The 23,526-nt window shown below is 41.7% G+C and overlaps 1 protein-coding gene across 9 annotated transcripts in view; it reads right to left on the reverse strand.

Annotated features, from left to right (window-relative positions):
* LOC129782582 (tyrosine-protein kinase Fer-like) overlaps positions 1 to 23,526 on the reverse strand; it is a 222,307-nt gene that overhangs the window by 160,016 nt on the left and 38,765 nt on the right. For 7 of the 9 annotated variants that reach the window (XR_008745135.1, XM_055792975.1, XM_055792974.1 and 4 more), the window contains 2 exons: positions 22,086 to 22,259; positions 19,283 to 19,382 (listed from right to left, as the gene is read on the reverse strand). Coding sequence is in view for 7 of the 9 variants with exons in the window: in XM_055792975.1 (XP_055648950.1) it covers positions 19,283 to 19,382; positions 22,086 to 22,259 (274 nt within the window). In the remaining 2 variants the exon portion in view is untranslated. Of the gene's footprint in view, positions 1 to 12,729; positions 14,157 to 17,589; positions 18,305 to 19,282; positions 19,383 to 22,085; positions 22,260 to 23,526 lie in introns of those variants that run through there. The other 2 variants (XM_055792981.1, XM_055792977.1) reach the window with 2 other exon arrangements.

A 23,526-nucleotide genomic window follows, 5' to 3' on the forward strand; every position in this document is an offset into this window, starting at 1 on the left:
CTGTTTTGCCTGTGACAGTAATTGCTGAGTGATCTCCCTGTCCTTATTTCAACCCACAATCCTTTTGTTATATTTTCTCTTGTGGTGGTGCACTTCTCCCCTTCTCTGGGCTGTTTTACAACCCCAGGAGCTGCAGACCAGGTCTTAGCACCTTAGGTAATGAGTTGGGTGGTCAAGCACCCTTGACCATACCAGTAGCTACATCATTTTGAGTGCATATCACTTAAGATGAAACCCACTATAGCATCTTCTACTGTGGGTTCTAAGACTCATTGTTCTAGGAAGCTGTCATTTATTGTGAGCAAAAATTCCATTGCTACATATCATCATGATGAAGCACTGCTTCAGTTCATATTTGACTAGCTGAACTCTCTCATTGTTACTCCTGTCCAAAGCTCACAGCTTCTCTAGTACAATTTAACATTTCCTCATCATTGTCTGTATCCTGATCAGGAGGTCAGCATCACACAGTACTACGCTATTAGAGTCTAGAAATCCTCAAGTCCACACTGACAAGACAAATTCAGTGCTGAACCAGAGAGCTATAAGGTACTTCAAGAGGTCACCTATTCTATTCTTTGTCAGGAAGACTAATTGCAGAACTATGTGGCAGATATTTTTATGATCTTCCTAAGACATCCAATGATGGATAACTTTGCAACTTCTCAATACAATTCAGGTCTAGTGCTGTGTGAGCTGAAAACAATCCCCCCCTTTACTCTCCAACCTAAATATTTCTTGCTTTAATTTAAATCCTTACTTCCTTCACCTACCTGCCATGGACATGAAAAATAGATTCTACAGTCCTCTGCAATCCATCTTTTACTTATTTGAAGATTATACACTCTCCTTCTCTGCCAATCTTCTAACCTTCATACCAAACAATTCACACATCTTCTAAGTCCTGTTTTCTTTTTGCATGTAGCTCACACTCTTCCTCAAATGCAGTACCCAAAACCAGACAATACTTCAGTTGAGGTTCTATTAACTTTGAAAGCCAAAGAATCCCTTTAACACTTGTATGAGTTACATTTATTTCTAAAAAAAAATAAAAATCCATGCCTTTCTGGCAACATGGTATTACTGATTATCTTTGCTATGGCATCTGTTCCTGCTGAGTAACACTATTTTTTTTCAGACCATTTCTCCAGTTTCTCAAATAATATTTAACTCTGCAACTGCTCTCCAATGCACTTTCAATCCTTTCAGGCATACTGACGCCTAGGAATTTAATAAGCATACTCCAAACTAGTCATCCTGAGAGGGAGGATTACAAACAGAAACACTGAAATACCATCCAAAACTAATCTCAATATATATCCCATAATGTTGGATAGGATACATCACCCTCCTGTCAGGATCCCTGTAGAAGAATGGCTGCAGAAGTGTGGCCACGGAACCCCTGAGGGTCTGAACAATCCAGGCCTGGAGTGCACAATCCAGGCCTGAAATTAGAAGTGTACTGGAATTAGAATTGTGCTGAAGTTATTGTGCTGAAGTTAACAAGAAAGTGGCCTTGATCTATTCTTGAATCCTAAGACCAAGTAACCCTATTGTAATAACAGGCCGTGGCTGTAACAAGCTGCAGCTGTTAGGGAGGACATGTGTAAGGCCAAGGGAAATAGAGAAGGGAATGTAGATAAAGGGAGTAACAAACTGCAAGGCTAAAACATAGCTAACGCAAATAGCTGCATGGACAGAATGCTTGTTCCAATCATGATAAATAGTGGTGTGTGAGCAGCGCGTGCTTAGGGGCTAATAACCAATCATATGTTTGCTTTGGGAGCATGCTTGTGTATTGAGGCTATATAAGAAATGTTAGAAGCCAATAAAATTGAGCAAGATGCATAACTCATATTGAGTAATTTCTTGACTCCGGCGGACCCCTCTCCCAACAGATCCCATTAATAACCATTCTCCAAGCAGCTTTATGCAAACAGTTTTGCGCCTGTATGTATTAAATTTGGCTGAGACAGAGTTAATTTTCTTCACAGTAGCTGGTATGGGGGCATGTTTTGGATTTGTGCTGAAAATAGTGTTGATAATACTGGGATGTTTTAGTTACTGCTGAGCAGTGCTTACACAGTGTCAAGGCCTCTTCTGTTTCTCACCCCACCCCACCAGCAAGTAGGCTGGGGGTGCACAAGAAGTTGGGAAGGGACACAGCTGGGACAGCTGAGCCCAACTGACCAAAGGGATATTCCATACTCTATGACATCATGCTCATCAATAAAAGCTGGGGGATAAAGAAAGAAGGGGGGGACAATTGGAGTGATGGCATTTGTCTTCCTAAGTAACTGTTACATATGATGGAGATAACTAAACCCCTGTCTGTCGATGGGAAGTAGTGAATGAATTGCTTCTTTTGCTTTGCTTGTGCATGTGAATTTTTCTTTCCCTATTAAACTGTCTTTATCTCAATCCAAGAGTTTTCTCATTTTTACCCTTCCAATTCTCTCCCCCATCCCACTGCAGGGGAGCGAGCAAGCAGGTGTGTGATGCTTAGTTGCTGGCTGGGGTTAAACCACAACACTGTACTAGACAGAATATTTTCAAATCAGTCATGCTTCCCTGGTGTACTGCATTTACATGGCAAGGTTTTGGTAGTGGGGGGGCTGCAGAGGTGGCCACTGTGAGAAGACACCAGGAGCTGCCCCTGTGCCAGACAGAGACAGTTCAATCTGGCTCCAAAATGGACTCACTGCTGACCAAAGCTGACCTAATCAGTGAAGCTGGTTGCGCCTCTGTGATAACATATTTAAGACAGGGTAAAAAAACACTGCACAGCAGCTGTGAGAGAAAGTTATGATAAAAAAAACTGTGAGAAACAATTTTTTAGACACCAAGGTCAGTGAAGAAGGAGGTGGAGGAGATGCTCCAGGCACTGGAGCAGAGATTCCCCTGCAGCCCATGGAGAAGACCATGGTGAGTCAGGTTGTCCCCCTGCAGCCTATGGAGAGGACCACACCAGAGCAGATATCCACCCTGCAGCCCATGGAAGACCCCATGCTGCAGCAGGTAGGTATGCCCTTAAGGAAACTACAACCCGTGCAGAGCCCACACTGAAGCAGGCTCCTGGCAAGAACTGCGGCCCATGGAGAGGAGCTCATGCAGGAGCAGGTTTTCTGGCAGTAAGTGCATCCCATGGGGGACCCATGCTGGAGCAGTCTTATCCTGAAGAGCTGCAGGCCATGGGAAGGACCAACATTGAAGCAGTTTGTGAAAGACTCTAGTCCATGGGTGGGACCCCACACTGGAGCAGGGGAAAAGTGTGAGAAGGAAGAAATGGCTGACAGTGTTATGAACTGACCGCAACCTCCCATTCCCCACCCCCCTTGCACCACTTGGGCGTGGGTGGAAGCATAGAGGCTTGAAAGCAGACCTTGAAGAGATGAAATTTGTGTGAAATGAGGAATACACAAAGGATTGTGAACTCTTCTAAATTAAAACATGGAAAAATGTTAAGGCGGGTCATAAGAGTTGAGGGAACAACAAGTAAAATAGTAGCAAAACTGATAAATCCTATTTCAAATACACTGGAGTTAGGAAGCTTGTCAGAAAATTTAAAGAGGCTGTTGATGAGCAATGTATAAAAGGAACTGGTAGGAAAAAACCTGAAAGAATTTTTTGGCATCTGTGTTCATTATGAAAGACCTTCAGAGATTTCCTTGCTGAAAAGACTATGAAAAAGTATCTCTCTCTGATGAGGTATCAGAAGAAGAGGTTACAGAACAAATGTAAGGAGAAGAAATTACCAGGACTCTACAGTGCTTAGCTTTAGAATTTTAGAGGAACTTGAGAATGTTATAGCTGGAATATTATGGTCAGTTTTTACAGGAGAAGGTAGACACTTAATGGAGTGCATCAGTTGAGGCCTGTGTTTCTTAACATATTGATAAGTGATTTAGAAGAGGTGGAAAAATGAGGAGATAAAGATACTGAAGAAGATGCTGACTAAAGGAAATGAAAATGAGAGCCAAATGCAAAGAACTGAAAAAGAACTTTGAGACACAATGATTGAACTACAAAATGGTAAATGTAAATTTACTATTTTACCACTTACTGAAAGTAAGTGTGAATATTTATAGAGATGCATATGGGGGAAAACTATCCAAGCTTAATAATCAGTTCTAAGCTTACTAAATGCACTCAGGAATGAGATCTTGGGATTAGTATAGATAGTTTTATGGAAACATTAGCTCAGTGCTCCACAGCTGTCTGAAAAGGTGTTATTAATAAAGGACTAGACAGCATTATTCCACCACTGAGTAACTCCACATAACATGATATGCAGTTCTCTCAACTCAAGGACATATTTGAAATGAAAAAGGTTTAGAGAAGGGCATCAAACATCAGAAAGGTAGAAAACAGGGAATGCACAAGGAATGACTAAGATGAGGACTCTTGAAACTAGAGGAGTGAAGACTGAGGAGCAACATGCAAGAGGGAACAGTGAATAGATGTTCCCAACCTCTTTTAATATAACTAAAAGGTATCATATGAAAATAGTAGTTTGTCCCAAACAAGTAAAAGGACATTCTTCACCTAGATTGTAGCTAAGCTGTAAAATCCTTTGTCCAAGGTTATTGTGAACATGAAAAACTTGTGGTTTAACAAAAAAAAAATATTTGAAGGGATATGTGGTGGGTTGATCTTGGCTATCTGCTCTCTTACTCCCCCTCCTCAACAGGACAGGGGGAGAAAATAAGATGAAAAACCTCATGGAGAGGGAGACTGCTTAATACCATCACAGACAAAACAGACTTGAATTGGAGAAGAGTAATTTAGTTTAATGCCAATTAAAAATAAAGTATATCCAACTGGAGCTCAACAATATAAAGGTGATGATAAATTATCCTGAGAAGGATGAACAACAGCCAGTATATGGTAAATATTATTACTTCCTGAACTTGAGTAGGAAAATAAGAAAATATTGAAATTATAAGAAATGTTGAATTAGAAGTGGAAAGAGAAAGGCGCTTTTAGATCTTAATATATAGAGAAAAATCAAGATTGAATTCAGAGATGTTAGAGTACTGCATTGGGCGCATGTGGAAAGTTTTTGGTAGCAGAGGGGGCTGCAGGGATGGCTGCTGTGGGAAGAGGTCAGGGGCTGTCCTGTATCAGACACATCTGGTTCCAGCCAGCTCCACAACAGCCCCACCACTGGTCAAAGTGAAGTTGATGGTATTTCTGTGAAAGCATATTTAAGAAAGGGCAGAAAATGTCAGGGGGAAACATGACGGACAACAACACACAACAAAAGAGTGAGAAACAACAGAGGGAACACCAAAGTCAGAGGAGTATGATGTACTCCATGGCAGAGCAGATATTCCTGAAGGGATTGCAGCCCATGAAGGACCCAGGCCAGAGTAGAGGAAGAGTGAGAAGGAAGGAGTGACAGAGAGAAACCACTATATCCTGACTGCACACGTGCACGCACACACACACACTGCAATCCCTTCCACTGAAGGGACTGAGAGTAGCCAGTAGCAATAACAAGGGGGGAGGTCTAGAGTGAAGTTGAGCCTGAGAATGGGGGAAGAAAGGTATTTTCCTTAAGTGCGTTTGTTTCCCAATACCCAAATCAGTACTCAAATATTTATATTAATTAGCAACAAATTAAGTTAAATTCCCCAAAGTTGAGTCTGTTTTACCCACAGTAATTGGCAAGTGATCTCCCTGTCTTTATTTCAACCCACAAGTCTTCTTGCTCTCTCATTCTTCCTATTTTCTCCTCCCCCAATCCTGCTGGGTAGAGGGGTGTGAGTGAGCAAGTGGTTGCATGGGTGCTGCAAGCCAAGGTCAACCCACTACAGGGTACAAAACATTTGCAACTACTAAAGGACACAAAGGCAGAAAGACAAAGCTCTAAAAATATATTACAAGTAAGAGTTGAAGGACACAAGAGATTCATTTCTTAATGGAATGCACAACAGAGAAAGCTGAAGGATTTTGTGCCATTTTGCTTCTAAGAAAGAAATTTGGTAACAAATAACCTAATAAAATTTTAACAGTAAGATAGGCTATAAGATGAAGCAAGAAAAAAATGGACTATCTGGCTACATTAGAGGCACTTGCATTACATGATTAGACAAAGTTCACACTAGAGCAGATGCTCCCAAACTGTGGTTTACACATGCATATCTGTGTGGTACACATACCAAACTGTATGTGAATAATACATAGCAACAGTAGTATGCAAGTGTCCCCATGAAGGAGCTTTACCTGAACTGTAAGGTAGGATCTTGACATATGGGGTTTGATTGATAACCAATGAGAACAATTACCTTTGTGCAGTTGCTGACCCAAGCTGTCTAATCAGTAGTCCCTCATGCCACTTCAGACTGTCAGGGCATTGATAGCATGGGCCAGTGGCTACCTGCTGAGGGGAGTCAGGGGTTATGGTGGATTTCTGAGCTGGCAGGGGAGAGGCCTTGCCAGCCTAACCCACCAAGCCCAAACAAGGCAACAGGGCAGGCTGGGGGGCAGTCCTCAGACCAGGGAATCAGGCACTTCCTTCCACTGGAATTTGCAGAGGCCGAGCCAGGACATGAGCCTGCAGGTGGGTGTCAGGATCAGGCCTGGTGAGGGTACCCAGCATCAGACCTGGGGTAGCTAGGCAGGGACATGATGATAGGGCTGGGTAGAGGCCAGGCTGAGACATCAGTCTGTGGGTCAGGGCCAGCTCAGTGATGCTCATGGCCAGGCAAGGCAGGGCTGTGGCAGAGCTGGAGACTGGCATTCCTATGGTATTGCTGGGGCAGGGACTGACAGCCCTGTGCTGAGCTGAAATAGGGCCCCTGGGCAAGAGTGGAGGAGGCTGATAAGAGCCAGTAAGGTCTATTAGAGCCCTCTGGGCCTGCACAAGCTTCACTTTTGCACACTTTCTAAAAAGCTCCATTGTATTATGTGAGTTACTGTCTCTCAGTCAAGCCTTTCAAATGATAACTCAGGAGGAGAGGAAAGTAAACAAGATTCATACAGGAGCACTGTTCTTACAACATTCTTAAAACACACAAAAAGACTATAGATTTTTTGGAATTCAGAATAGTCTCTTTTTCTTATCTCTTGCTTGTTCATTAAAACTACTTGTTTCCAGTAACAATTCCCTACAGTGTCTGAAACTTGCCCTGATTTGATGTTTGGTTGGTAGCTGAATCATACCTTTGTTTGACCTTGCAGTTGTCTTCATACTTCTCAAATTACACATACATTTTTTCACATTAGATTAATATTTTTTTTATATTTTGATTTATATTAATAACATTTCAATTAAATCTTATCATTTCTATGCTATTATATACTACAGAACATGATAGCTAAAACTCTACTCTCAAACTCCTCAGCTTTATCTGTTCTGTTAAAAACTGCATGGAAGAGGATCAGTCACTGTCATGCACAAAACCTTTTCTCTCTCTTTTCCTTCAGACCATGACATACAAGCATGAAACAAGTTATTCTCCTTTGGGTATATTTAGAGGGTTCTTTTGGTCATCTCATCCATTTTTTGGTTTATCTTTATGTGGCTCAGATACACAATCAATATTTTTATTTTAAATTCCTATCCAAAATTCTCTAGCATCAGTTAGTATATCTGTTTATTTCCCAAGAAAAGCCAAGGAATTTGGTTTTGGATTATGATAATTTTCTCTATTAAAGCTTCAACTAAGGTATCACAGCATTTTATTTCAGAAAAATTTAAAATGGAAACTGAAAATAATATTAGGGGAGTACCAAGGTTTTTGTTTTTATTTTTAATGAAGCAACAATACTACTTTGAGAAAAAAATGCCAGTTTTGAGAGTATGTTTCAGACAAAAAACAACCCTTCAGTTTATTTCAGAATTTAAAATTTTTCTAAACATCAGCACTGAAGTGTAAAACTAAGTCAAACCATACCATAATGCATTAGATATTTACCAGTGTTTAAGAAAGTCAATTTTGGTATGGACTAAAAACTTCTAAAATTAAAGCAAACAGGAACCTAGGCATGATAGGGAGGAAAAAAAAATACTAAACTTAGAGTGATATACCAAGCCAAAGCAGATAGGTATATTCAAGGTAACCAACTCCCAATACTGAAGAAAAATTTACACAATTTACAGTGAATTCTTAAGAAAGCTTTGTTGCTTACCACTTTTGGGGGCAACCCTCTAATTTGTCCATTTCTTCTATTAAGCCTTTCCTCATAGTTTGATTTCTCTAGTCTTCCATCATTAAATAGAAAAGACCAAGTCATAACACCTAGTAGAAGTTACCTTATAATTGATTATTCTATTACCTATTTAGTTGATCTTAGGATCTTCCTGATCCCATCATCTGCTTAAATTAAGTATTTTATATAATACCATGTACATCTAAATATCATAGGTGATAATGAAAATGATTTCTTCATTTGATAGCTTTTATTCATCCTGGGGAAACTGCTAGCACATTAACCAACAACATGGATTTTTAAGCATTTTTGTTTCCCATTTTGAACCCAACCTCACTAGGCTTCTACAAGACCAGAAGTCAAGAGACTTTAAAATAATTTATACTGATCTACGAAGTATTTTTAATGCAAACTACCTCAACTAAACTAAGATAGCTTTCATTATTAGTTCCATCTCAGGAAGCAAACTCTAAAATTTACTGACAAGCCTGAATTACCATCACTCTCCAAATAGAGATTTAAGTGCAGTGCTCTTAATTAACATGGATTTTATAAGACCTAAATCGCAAAAATGGACAGAATAGAGTATGTTGCCTTTTAGTCTCTAAGGTCTTTTTTTTTCCCTTTATGTATTGCAAGAGACTTACATGAATATTTTTTTTCAAAAAAAGAAAATCACCCATTCTCTCCTCTACTCAATATATTTGTGAAAAAAGTATAAGTTGTTTTTCCCCAAACCTTATCTAACAAATTCATGACTGCAAGTGTCAAATAGGTTTCTGATGGAGGAAAAAACTATTTGTATATACTTAAAAGTTTTCAGAATACTGAAGGTCTAAACTTCTGAGCTAAAAGTTAGGTCAATAAAGTTACCTGTTTAATGAGTATCAGCAGTTAAGATAAATAATAAAGTATAACAGAAAGAAAAATAAAAATGCAATCTTATGCACTGCCATAACATGCTTGAGCTAATAAATACCACTAACAAATTCTCTCAAAATTATGAGTGTTGGTCTGTGAGAACAGAGTAGTGCACATCCTGGGGCTGTACGTCTATGTTGATTTGAAACAATATGCCTAAGTTGGACCCAAACTAGCTCCACAAAAAGCCACCGAGATCTCTTGGCACCATGCTCCCTCCCCAGAGTTCCCTATGCTAAAAGCTTTATTTTCACAAGAAACAACCCTAGGCCTTGCAAGTACTGGTGTTCTCTCTCTGAGCGGAAACATGCAAAACACCATATTTCTTTCATTGAGCCTGCTAACATCTGTACATAACGCAGGCCAGTTTAACCAGCATTACTAGTTTCATCTTACAATGTAAGAGTTTCAGGCAAACACAAACTCAAACCCCTGAGTTTCCCTGATGTCAGTAATATCTAAAGGAAACATATGCCACCAGGAAACATAATGGTATAATCATGATTATACAAACAGCTCAAAATAAATGCACCAACAACCTAATAAAAATATTATCTGACCATTCAGCTATTACAAAGAGCGGTAGGGCAATAACCTAGTTTAACCAAAGCTTTTTTACAGCATCCTTATTTATCATAGATATAGCTTGTGTTCTGTACAGCTTCATTATATACCAATAAAATTGAATCAATTCTAATTTCACGTCCTGAAGTATTAAATCACGAGGTGTGCAGGAATCAGAAAACATTCTCCCAGCAAATATAATACTGTATAATATGCTAGGTGTACTTTAATATTATTAAGTCTTTTTTAAATCATAACATTGCCAGGGAACAGAAGGCAACCTAGAGACTGCAAACGTGATTTAATTTTTACTATGCTATTGCAATTCCACATATGTGTTATAAAAAGATGAAATTATATGCTTATCTACTGGGTCTGGCTAGGACAACATTAACTTTGTTCATAACACCCCATATGATGTTATTTGTTGCTAAAAGAGCATTGGTAACACACCAATGCATTGGCTATTATTGAACAGCACCTGCACAGCATAAAGGCTTGCCCCTGCCCCCGGAAAAGCAAGTAGGCTAGGGGTAGACAAGAGGTTAGAAAGAGACATAGCCAAGACAGCTGACCCAAACTGACCAAATAGAGATTCCATACCCGAGAACATCATGCTCAGCAATAAAAGCTCAAGAAGAGGAAGGGGGGACAGTCACGGTTATGCTCCTTGTCTTCCCAAGCAACCATTACACATGCTGAGGCCCTGCTTTCCAAGGAAGGGCTGGATAGCTGCCTGTACATAGGAAGCAGTGAATTACTCTTTTTGCTTTCCTTGTGCAGAGAGCTTTTGCATTCTCTATTAAACTTTCATCATCTCAATTCACAACTCTTCACCTTCTTTATATTCTTCTCTGCATCCCACAGGAGAGGGAAGTGGACGAGAGGCAGGCTGAGTTGACTGACCACAGCACTTTTTGGTCCCTCACATTGGGCACAAAAATGGATTGTACTGGGTTAACCTCAGCCAACAGCCAGATACCCACCCAGCTGCTCACTCCCCCTCCTGATCAGGACAGGGAGAGAAAATAGGATGAAAAAGGTCACGGGTCAAGAAAAAGACAGGTAGATTGCTTACCAGTTACCATTACAGGCACAACAGACTCAATCTGGGGAAATTTAATTTATTACCAATAAAAATACACTTGGGTAGTGAGAAACAAAGAAAGAAAAACCCAATCAAATCCAACAAAAAATCCAAACCTCCACCTTCCCCCAAACCCCTTTTCCCAGGCTTAATAGAACAGGGGGAGGATGAGGGGTTACAATCATAGCATCAGGACAGCCCAGTAGGAAGAGACCTCAAAAGATCATCTAGTCCAACTTTTCATGGGGAAAAGGGAGCCTAGATGAGATTAGCCAGCACCCTGTCCAGTCACATCTTGGAAACCTCCAGTGATGGGGACTCTACCATGTCCCAGGGAGAGGTTGTTCCAGTGACTGATTGATCTCACCATAAAAAAAATTCTTTCTTATATCAAGATGAAACCTCTCCAGTTGCAACTGGTACTTATTGCCCCTTGTCTTCTTCATGTGACTCTTTGTGAAGAGAGAGCCTCCATCCTCTTTATAACCACCCTTTAAGTACTGGAATATTGCGATGAGGACCTCCCCAAGCCTTCTCTTCTCCAGGGAGAAAAGACCTAACTCCAGTCTTTCCTCATACGGCAAGTTCTCCAGCCCTTTGACTATCTTTGTGGCCCTTCTTTAGACCCTCTCCAGTCTGCCCACGTCTGTCTTGAATTGTGAGGACCAGAACCGGACACAGTACTCCAGGTGCGGCCTGACAAGGGCTGAGTGGAATGATCACATCTCTATTTCTGATAGCAACACCCCTGCAGATGCAGCCCAGGATCCAATTTGCCTTTGTTGCCTGAGGAAAAAACATTGACCACCACCCTCTGAGCGTGGTCTGTTAGCCAGTTTCCTACCCACCTCACAGACCACCCATCTACTCTGTATCTTGCCAGTTTCCCACAGCCTTCTCCTGGACGAACAGCATTGAATGCCTTGCTGAAGTCCAGGCAAACAACATCCACTGCTCTCCCCATGTCGACAGAAGATATTATTTTGCTGTAGAAGGTGATCAGGTTAGTCAGCCATGATTTGCCCTTGGTAAATCTGGGCTGACTTTTCCCAGTCATCTGCTTCACTTGGCTTGTGATAGTTTCTAGGAGGACTCATTCCATTACTTTCTCAGGGACTGAAGTAAGACTAATGGGCATGTAGTTTCCCGAGTCCTCTTTTGGGCCTTTCTTGTAGATGGGTATGACATTTGCCCTCTTCCAGTCATCAGGGACATCCCCTGATCACAACTTTTCAAAGATTATAGACAGTGGCCTCGTAACAATGTCAGCAACGTAAGAATAGACTAGACTGTTTCAGTTGGAAGGGACCTACAACAATCATCTAGTCCAAATGCCTGACTAGTGTCAGCCACTTCCCATAGATTTATGTGGGTTGAGGCCTTGCAAGAGGCTGCAGACCAGCCCTTCCTCCACTACTGGTGGGTCAATGCATGCATTGTCATAGCTACTTGATCCTGTGATCTGGGGTCCAGCTGCATCAGTAAAGACAGAGGAAAAGGCGGCAGTGAGAACCTCTGTCTTATCAGCATTAGTAGTGACTAGCTTCCCTGCCCTGTTTAGCAACGGGCCTCTGTCTTCCCTCTGCTTCTGCTTACTGCTCACGTGCCTGAAGAACCCTTTCTTCTTGTACTTTACATCTCTGGCCAATTTCAGTTCTGGATGAGCCTTAGCCTTCCTGACTGCATGCCCTAGCAAGGTTCTTGTAGTCCTCGATGGATATTTGGCTGCCTTTCCATAGCCAATACGCTTCTTTTTTGCTTTTAAGCAAACCCAAAAGCTCTTTGTTAAGCCAGGGTGGCCTCTTGTTCTGCCTTCTTCCTTTCCCTTTGTAGGGGATGGACTGTTCTTGTACTTTCAGGAAGCTGTTCTTGAACAACTCCCAGAACTCACAAGCTCCTTTGTCCTCCATAGATACTTCCCACAGAATCCCTCACAGCCCAACTCTGAGCATCTTGAAGTTGGCTCTTTTAAAATCCAGGGTCTTTGTCCTACTACTCACCTTCGGCGTGCTCGGCGGGATCTTAAATTCCACAATGTTGTGGTTGCTGTATCCAAGGCTACCATTGGCAGTTATGTTGTCAAGTAAGTCTTCTTGATTTGTGAGTAGTAAATCTAGCAATGTGCCATTCCTAGTCAGCATGTCTAGCATCTGTAGCAGGAAGCAGTCTTCAGTGAATTCCAGGAACCTGATGGACGACTTGTGCACTGCTGTGTTGTTTTCCCAACAAATGTACAGTTAATTGAAGTCACCCGTGAGGACCGGATTCTGTTGGCCTGAGACTTCCTTGAGTAGCCAAAGTAAGGTTTCATCAAGGGTGTCATCCTCATTGGGAGATTAGTAACAGATACCTAACAAAAGATCCCCCTTGGTGACGATCCCTCCAGTCTTGATCCAAAGGCATCCAACAATGTTCACAGACTCCATAGCTTATGTCCATGCACTCAAACTAGTCTTTTACATAAAGTGCAACTCCAACTTCCTCCTTCCTATTTTTCCAAAAGAGTCAGTATGTAACAGTTCCTCTCTGCTGTGCTCCTTTCTCCTGCTCTAGTGTAGGTTCACTATGGCTGCATTTACTTCAGGAAGTATCCCACTGCTCCAGCATGGGGCTCTCCTCAGGCTGCCTCCTGTGCCAGACATATCCAGTTCCGGACAGCTCTGTAATGGACCTACCACACACCAAGGTTAAGCCCAACGAGCACTTCTTCCTCCCCCCCATTCTCTGCCTGTCCAGCATTCTTGCTGTTTCTTAAATATGTTTTCACAGAGGTGCCCCAAACATTCAGTGATTCCCAAAATCCTGAAAAACTGAACCAGTTTGCATATAAAGAAAAACCATATCTCTTAATAGCACATATTTTTTTAACAAAAAACACCAAAAAACCCCACACTAGTTACTCAAACCTTCATAATTTATTCACCTCACAAACCAGCTTGACAATTCAAAGGTTCAGAAACCCTATGAAAATACCATGGCTTAAAAAAATTACAACAGCTCAGCTGACCTACAACTGATTTACTGTTCTATTATCTACACCACTACAACTACAAAAATATTTGTAGTCAAGAACACAGCCCAGAAGGAGGTGTGTGTAAGAGAAGCTGTAAGACATTTAATTTTGCAATTCTTGGCAAAAATATTGCAACATTTTTCTGAGGATCAGTCTGTTAACTGAGATTTACACTAAGATAGTAGGGAAAGTGAAATTAAGTATGAAATATAATAATAGAAGACATACTAAATGGAAGAAAGAATAAGAAGGTTAAGGAAAACCACAATAGAATTAAGTGTCTTAAAAACAGTGCTTTTTTGGTTTTATCATGGTTTAACCCCAGCCAGCAACTAAGCACCACACAGCTGCTCACTCACCCTCCCACCCAGTGGGATGGAGAACTGAAAGGGTAAAAGGGAGAAACTCACACGTGGGTTGAGATAAAAAGAGTTTAATAATTAAAAAGAAATTATTATTATTATTATTATTACTGTAAGGAAAAGGGGGGGGGGGGGAAATAACAGAGAGAGAAAAATAAAACCCCAAAAAGACAAGCGATGCAAATGAAAACAATTGCTCACCACCAACTGACCTACGTATAGCCAGTCTCTGAGCAGTGCCCAACTGTGTCCCCCCATAACTTTTTGTTCACCTCCAAACTACTTGCTTGCTGATAGGGCAGTGTGAGGAGCAGAAAACATGGCCTTGACACTGCGTAAGCACTGCTCAGCAGTAACTAAAACATCAGTGTTATCAACACTATTTTCAGCACAAATCCCAAACATAGCCCCATACAATCTACTATGAACAAAATTAATTCTTTCCCAGCCAAAACCAGCAGGGTTTTATTTAAAAAAAAATATTAATGCAGTTGTATTGAGTTTACATGACACAGTTTTGGTAGCAGGGGGGCTGCAGGGGTGGCTTCTGTGAGAAGACACCAGGGGCTGCCCCCATGCTGGACAGACCCAGTTCCAGATAGCTCCAAAACAGATCCACCACTGGCCAGTTGAACCAATCAACAATGCTGGTGGCACCTCTGTGATAACATATTTAAGAAAGGGTAAAAAAAAACCCAACCTAACAAAAAAACCCCCAAAAATCCACTGTGCGGCAGGTATAAGAGAAAGAGGGGGGAGGAAGTCAGAAACACAATCCTGCAGACACCAAGGTCAGTGAAGAAGGAGAGGGAATGCAACTGATGCACTCTTTGACCAAACTTATGGTAGTTTGGTTCAGGCTCCAAAGTAAAGGCCTAGGTCATAACCAGGCCTTGAACTTCTCTAGTTCCAATCTGTTCCTGTTCTTTGAAAACCCACACAGGAACAGGGTGCCATGAGGAGCATTGATGCATATGAGCTTGGAGACTGGAACACCAATCATGCAATTAACACATGAATACCAGGTGGTTCTTCCAAGACTAATTTGTCAAGGAACAAAGAAAATTGTAGATACAAGGAGTCTCATACTTACCTTTTCTAATCACATGTAATTTGACTACAAGCCAACCACTTTATTCCATAAATATGACAGCCCAGGAGAGCTTTTTTTGAACGCTCGCTGCTAAGCAGCTAGCTGCACAGCAGTGATCTCCCCTTAAGCTGGGACATCTCTCAAGGTTACTCTTCAAGGTTGAGACCCTCCTTACCAACTGCAGATCTTTGATAAGTGACCAACATCATGCATAACACTGCATTGTAGTGCACTAAGATTTCTGAATTGGAAACTTTGAATTGTTATTACATCCTCTGTGCAGTAAGTAATAGAGTGAACCTTGCCATCAGACTTTGTTAAGTCTCACTTTTACAACATCTTACTTCAATAAACCCACTTTTGCTGATACCTTTGGCAGTGATTCTTTAAGCAGTCTAAAATCTCCCCCATGACAGGGAATAGGTGTATTGGGGTAAGAGCAGATATTCCCCTGCAGCCCATGGTGAAGACCACGGTGAAGCAGGTTGTCCTCCTGGAGCCCATGGAGGACAACATTGAAGCAAATATCCATCCTGCAGCCCGTGGAAGATCCCATGCTGTAGTAGGTAGATATGACCTGAAGGAAGCTGCAGCCCATGGAGGGCCCACACTGGAGCAGGCTCCTGGCAAGAGCTGCAGCCTACGGAGAGAAGCCCATTCTGGAGCAGGTTTTCTGGAAGGAACTGTGGCCTGTGGTGAACTCACACTGGAGTAGTCCATTCCTGAAGGACTATACCCCATGGAAAGGGCCCATGCTGGAGAAGTTCTTGAAGAAATGCAGCCTGTAGGAAGTGCCCACATTGGAGCAGTTCATGAAGGACTGTATCCCATGGGAGGGACTCCACGCTGGAGCAGGAGAAGAGCATAAGGAGGTAGGAGCAGCAGAGACAAACTGGTTTTAGTTTGTCATACAAAATTCCCCATCCACCCTGCACTGCTCAGGGGAGGGCAGAAGAGTTGGGAACAGAGAAGTTGAACCTGGGAAGGGGGGGGAGGTGTTTTTAATTTTGTCTTTGGACATAATCCTACTATATTAGTAATTGGCATTGACATTAAATTAATCATCCCCAAGGTGAGTACGTTGCCCGTGACTGTAATTGGTAAAGGATCTCCCTGTCATTTTCTCAACCCACAAGCTTTTTTCATCTTATTTTCTCCCCCTGTCCTATTGAGGAGGGGGAATGAGAATGGCTTAATGGAAACCTGGCAACCATTTAAGGTTAACCCACCACATCAGTTAATCAGGAGAACATCAAAACACTGCAGTTCCTGAATAGGCAAAACACTCTTTGATTTCAATGGGAAAGTTTAGTGCATGAGGAATGAAGAACAATGACTAGAAGTAGAACAGAAAGAATTAAAACATATCAGATCACAACACCCTGTCATAATTTTAATATTTTGTACTATAAGTTCCCATGTTATGTAATTACTTGGGGATAAACTTCAGATTAAAGCAATACAGAGGACAGATAGGGAACTAAATGAAATTAACAACTGAGTATATATTTATGTTTTTAAATGAACATAACACCAGTTTAAAAAAAAATGCTAAATGGCACTAAGTATAATTTCTCTTATCCAATGCCATTTTGTCTTTACATGCTGTAAAGGTATGTGGAAAGAGTGTCTGCTCCTTTAAGGGTATCTAGTCAAAGGAGCCATAAACAAAATCAGAGACAAACCTGAGGGACAAGTGATAAGGGAAGGTCATGACAAGAACAAACCTGGCCAGTCACACTAATTGGTTAGGATATGTGGAGTGTGAGAATGTTTATTTCTTCAGCTGGTAGGATAAGGAAAGGGAGACAAACACAGAGAGACATAAAACCTGATCAATTAGCATTAACAAAGACAATAACCAGAAACAAAACTGGTCAGTCACGCTGAGGGGCTATCAAGAAACTGCAGGCAAACTATCAAAGGAGCTGGTCACAGGTAGAACAGGGCCAGTCAGTATGCTTGTCTGGATAAGCCCTGCACCTGATCACTGCAGTCTATCCTATAATCTTATATCTTCTTATTAAATATTTTCTTAACTATCTTTCTGCATAATCTCACTCTGTGTCACATGCATGTGTGCTGCAAGGATTAAGCACCAGCTACTGGTGAGACCTGTGTGTGAGTGGAATTTGGTGCCAGATACTGGAATCAGACAGGGAGTGTAGGTGCCCTGCAGCCTGTGCTGTCAGCTACTAGAGCAAGCGAGGGTCCTAGCATCAGTAGTTGGAGAGGGCCATAGATCTCTAGACATAGGTAGGGTACTACAGATTTTGTGCCTGGAATGCCTGTTACCGGGTGAGTGGATTTGGTGCAAGCTACAGGAGTAGGACCAGGAGTGTAGGCACCCTGTGGCCTCTGGTGTCAGTTACTAGATGGGGGGGGGGATAGGGGTGCCTTTAAACTCCAATCACTGGGGTGGGAACAGTGTCTGTCTTGAAAACCAGCTACTGGGAGGGACTGGTGTGAGTGAGGGGCTCAGTGCCAGCAGCTGGAGTGGGACTGCATGTCACAACCCATGTGCCTGGTGCCGGCTGCTGGTGAGGGCCAAATGTCTGTATCTTCTCCAAACCTAGTGTGCATATGTATTCACTAGCAAACTTCAAGCTGGACTAGCTGGCAAGTAGGAGGCCCTGGATCTGGGCAGGGATATCAGACAGGCAAGGGTCTGTGCTGGTACACCTAGAGGGACTTGCAAGTACAGAGTGCCTATAGGATAAGCATGTGCATGCTTGCTAGTGAACATCAAGCTGGACTAGCCAGCAAGTAGGGGACCCATGAGGCAGCTAAGAGAGCCCAGGATCTGGGCAGGGGTGCCTGACAGACAGAGGAGCTGTGTCAGTACTTGAGGGATCCGCAAACATGCACATGCTTGTGAACCTAAAGTGTTGTGTGTGTAATTTCACTAGTGAACTTCTATCTCTACCAGCTGCAGAGGAAGAAGGGGACTTGTCTGTCTATGTGTTTTATGAGAGTCCTATACATAGGAGCTGTTGAAGGCAATGCCTTATCTGTGATAGTCTGTGTAACCGGTCATGTCAGCATCCTCTGGCTGTGTGTGCACATGTGTCTCTGGGATACATGCTCAGCTTTGCTACTGGTGGAACCTGCAAAGGGAAAGTAGTAGTCATGTCCCTCAGCCTGGGCAGAGAGACCCCAGGTCCCCAGGCACACCAGGCTGGGCTCCAGAAGCCAGACAGGAGGAAGTCCTGGGCCAGAGCAGCTGGAGGAGGAAGCCATACTCTTTAACATCCCTCAACAAATTCATTTATCAGTTTTCACCCAGAATTTTGGACAAATTTGGAAAGAAACAATCTTTCTCTCAGCACCGATAGCTACTATACTGCATCATGAATTATAGCGCAACAGAACCAAGGACAATAAGTATCATTTTAAGCAGCTATACAAAAAGTAAAGATAGATCTTGGAATTATATTTACACACTGCCATCCAATTTCTTTAAAGAAAAAAATAATCTTAGAAAGGCATGTAAAAAACCCCCACCAATTAACAAGATATTTCAACAGACAATAGAACAAAAGCTTTCATTTACTTAATCATTAGAACAAATCAACAGAAATCAAAACACACACAATTTGGACACACCATTCCTTTAAAAGCTTTAAAACATCCCAGCATACCAATGAATTCTTTTCCCCCTTTAGCTTAAGGTTAAACAATTTGGATCCATTCTACTAAGTGTCAGGAATTGATGCTGCTGCCACTGCAGCAACCATAAAAGATCACAGGATGCAAATAGGCTGCAGCTACAATGTAGATGAGACAGAACTGCAACCTGCTTACAACTATTACAGTTGATTTGAGTAACTTTACATACCAACTATGTCCACTGAAGAAATTATGAGTTTAAAAGAACAGAGCTACCATTTATTTTAAATAAGGGCTATCATTTATTTTCATTTTCAAGAACAGTATCATCAAGTATATATGATGACAATTAGCCTCTCAAAACACTTTGTATTTAATACTGCAATCGAGTTGCTTATAATAAAAAAATCTTGTTTCACTGCAAGAGTTTTAGTACATTGTAAAACCACAATAAAATTAATACAAGTCAGACATACCTTTAGCCACAGCTTCTTTATACTTTTCTTTGGCAGAATTTACTTCTTTTATTAGTTGTCTATAGCTAGATTTTAGTTTTTCCAATTCTGTCTTTGTGACCTTTAAGAAAACAGAAATATAAAACATATTAAAAATACTTAACCTCAACATTACAAACAATTATTTTTTGCTAATGGCAAGATTACAGAATTTATTTTCCAATATAAGCATATTAAATTTTTTCATTAGCTTGAGGTTATCTTAAAAGCCTATTACTTGCTGTAAAAAAAACCCAAACCCAATAAACGTAAGGGATGAAATTGAGGCCTGAAACAGTTTCCCTATTTGAATCAGTGCAGTACAGTAACAACAAATGTTTAGGAAACAGTTTATCATAAATATTAGTACATTTTAATCAAGTGGGAAAAAACACCAAAAAGGATGCTTATTAAAATCACAGTAGATGAAAAAGTTTATACAATATTCAGTCTCCACCTCAACACCAACCATGTTGCTGGAAGAAAAAAGAAACAGTGCTTTTCCATCTCTCAGTAGAGATTTCAGACTGATTTTTTTTTCTAGACCTGATTTTTGATAGTTTCAACTAACCTTTCCCCAGAGCACCTGAATGAAACCAATTCCTGTCAGCTTCACTGCCTAGACACAGCACTCTCAACATCAACAGGATGACTGCCATCAGGTTTTATTCTACCACTAATGCTAAAAGTAACAGAAAAGGTCCTGAACAGCTCTCTACCTGCAGACTCAATATTTGGTTTACGCTTGATTTACATTTTAGAATAGGGACTAGAATCCCACTTCCACCCAAAACATTCTGGACAGTAAGGAGCACTCATGAACAAAAGTTTTTAAAACTCTTATTCCAAGGACATCAAGGGATGTTATAAGTAGCCACCACCTCCAGCAGCTTCAGAGCCCAGGGATTCCTTCTGCCAAGCCACTGGAGCCCAGCCCAGAGACCTGGAGATCTCCACCCCAGGCCAACGGATGTCGCTGCTGCTTTCCCATTTGCAGGTACAACCAGTAGCAAAGCTGAGTGTGCATGCCAGACACATAAACACAGAGGACAGAGGGCTACACAGACTGCCACAGACAATGCACTGCCTTTAACAGCCAGGACTCGCACAAAACAAGCATAGACAACCAAGTCGCCTTCCTCCTCCATGGCTAGTAAGAACTAAAGGTCACCAGTGAAAGCACACACACCACACAATTCACAAGTGCATTCATAGATCCCTTGATGAGCGGAAGAGCCTCTCTGTCCCTCCATGTATTGAGTTTACATGGCATGGGTAGCTTCTGTGAGAAGAGACCAGTGGCTGCCCCCAAGTCAGACAGAGACAGATCCAGCCAGATCCAAGAGACCCATTGCTGACCAAAGCTGAGCCAATCTGCAACACAGGTGGCATCTCTGTGATAACATATTTTAAAAAGGGTAAAAAACACTGTACAGCAGCTGTGAGAGAGGAGTGAGAGAAAAACCTGCAGATGCCAAGGTCAGTGAAGAATGAAGGGGAAGAGGTGCTCCAGGCACTGGAGAAGAGATTCCCCTGCAGCCTGTGCTGAAGACCATGGTGACACAGGCTGTCCCACTGCAGCCCATGGAAGACCATGTCAGAGCATATATCCACACTACAGCCCATGGAGGACCCCATGCTGTAGCAGGCAGATATACCCTGAAGAAAGCTGCAGCCTCCAGAGAGGAACCCACGCTGGAGTAGGCTCTTGGCAAGAACTGTGGTCTGGGGGGGACCCATAATAGAGCAGTCCGTTCCTGAAGGACTGTACCCCATGGTAGGAGCCCATGCTACAGCAGTTCTTGAAGAACTGCAGCCTGTGGGAAGGACTCACATCAGAGCAATTAGTGAAGGACTGTATCTCATTGGAGGGACCCCACACTGGAGCAGGGGAAGCACAAGAGAAGAAAGAAATGGTGGCCAAGGTCAACCCATCATACTCCTATACCCCAGCCTGTATCCTGAGCCCTCCTACCCACTCCACAGATCTACTCACTGGCTAGTCCAGCTTGGCACTCATTAACAAAAACACACACTCCTACACTCATCTCGGAGGCACTCCACACTCTGAAACCAGGACAGCGGGTCATCCCAAATATCTGCCCACCTGATACCCCATGTGACTAAAAGTGCTGTTAACACACCAGTGTTTTAGCTATTGCTGAACAAGTGTATGAACAGCACCAAGGTCGTCTCTGTTTCTCACTCTGCCCCACCAACAAGTAGGCTAGGGGTGGGCAAGAAGTTAGGAGGGGACACAACCAGGACAGCTGACCCAGCCATATAACATGATGCTCAGCAATGAAAACTGAAGGGAGGGGTATTTGGGGGAGGCAGCCAATACTCAGAGACTGGCTGGGCATCAGTCTACTTGTGGGAGGTAGTAATGCAAAGATGATCATTCACTTCTTTGTTTCTCCACCACCACCACTTAAGCGGTCTTTATTTTGACCCACAAGTTTTCTTGCTTTTGCTTTTCCTATTCTCTCCCCCATCCCACTAGGGGCAGGGGGAGTGAGTGGCTGCGTGGTGCTTAGCTGCTGGCTGGGGTCAACCCACCATATCTGTCCAAATAAATGCATATAGAACATTTTCAGTCTCTGCCTTATCAGCTAGCAGGGGAGAGAAAATGTTGAGGAAATATTGAAAATTGAAACTAGACACAGTCTATATATCACAGGTTATCACTTGTACCATATCACAAAAACAGAACCAAAAAAAAAAATTCATCCTTAATTTTCTAAACAACTATAATAAATCTATAAAACATAGTTGAATAAAATACCTTGTACATCTCTGCTTCAATTTGTTGATGAACACATACATAACTCTTCTTCACTTGCTGCTTATCTTTGATCATCATTGTAAGCCTATGCAAAGGCCCAGAATTCAGATCCTCTGCATGTGTCTTCATTATTTTACTCAGCTGTTCTGTTTGCTGCATCATGAGCAACCAAGACTATTAAAAAAAAAAAAAAGGCAGAAAAGCAGTTACTTATACTGGCTTACAAATAACCTTATAGTGAACAGGAACTGTGGGGGAAATGCGTCAATTTAAAACAATTTAGTAATTTTATTTTAAGTTACCCTAAACTTGAGATCTTCTAAAAAAGTTCTTCCTGCTACAGCAAAACAATCCCTTGAATTTATTCTTTAATAAAAAAGTATTAGACTGAATAATGGGCCATATATGATTTATTTAAAGAACGGTATGCTCATGTTTATCTGAGGAGACCCTTATTGTTTACTTGAGGATGCACTAAATCCTTGAATGGGTGACATAGGGAGTGTGCTAGTTGTCCAGGCATGAGATATGTTAATATTGTTAACTTGAAGATATACTAAATCCTTGAATGGGAATGTGCTAATTGTCCAGGTGCGAGATATGTTAATGAGTTCCCAGAAAGTTAATGAATAGACATGAGTGACTTGTATAAAGAGGGGGCTGAAAGGCTCCCTTGGTGTGCATGACTTTGGAGGAGCGATCCCCCATGCGCCCAGCACTGTCGAATAAAGATAACCTCCGCTCAATTGAATAGCGGTGACTGATTCTTTAAATCAATTTGGTGACCCAGGTGGGACCTCCTCTGCTCGGCTGCGGGACCCATTGAGAGCGGGGACTCCCTAGGGTACCCCCAGGGATTTTCCCAGAGGGGCTCCTCGTCTCATCTGGATCACCGCAGGAGCAGACAAGGACTCCATCTTGCAGAGCAAAGGTACTATCTTTATTCAAATATTATATTAATTGTAAATATTATATTACTATTATATTTAGAACAGTACTGTTTTGTTCTGGATATTTCTGGTTCTGGGGACTGGTCCGTCTGTAAAGCTGTCCGTAAGTCATAAGATTTCTGTGTGCTTATGCAGGGTGGCGTATGCCGGGTAGCTAGCACCGCAGGCATACAGCTGATTCTGATCTGGTAATTTATGTTTTAGTCTGAAGACTAAAACTTCGGGTAATTCGGAGCCAATCCATATACATAGGATTGATATTCGATTCTGTTATTTGTTTCGATATTGAGGTAATATCGGAACTCTGTTTCTGTTTTAGTATTTGTTTCAATATTGAGGTAATATCAGAAATTCGTGTTTTAGTCTGGAGACTAAAAACGATTGGTGATTTGGAGTCAATCCGTATACATAGGATTGATAATTACAGGACTAATATTAATTGTTGTACTTACTTTATGTTGTAAATATAAGAACATTTCTGTATTAGGTGT

Source organism: Falco peregrinus, chromosome W (assembly GCF_023634155.1).
Source record: "Falco peregrinus isolate bFalPer1 chromosome W, bFalPer1.pri, whole genome shotgun sequence".
NCBI lineage: Eukaryota > Metazoa > Chordata > Aves > Falconiformes > Falconidae > Falco > Falco peregrinus.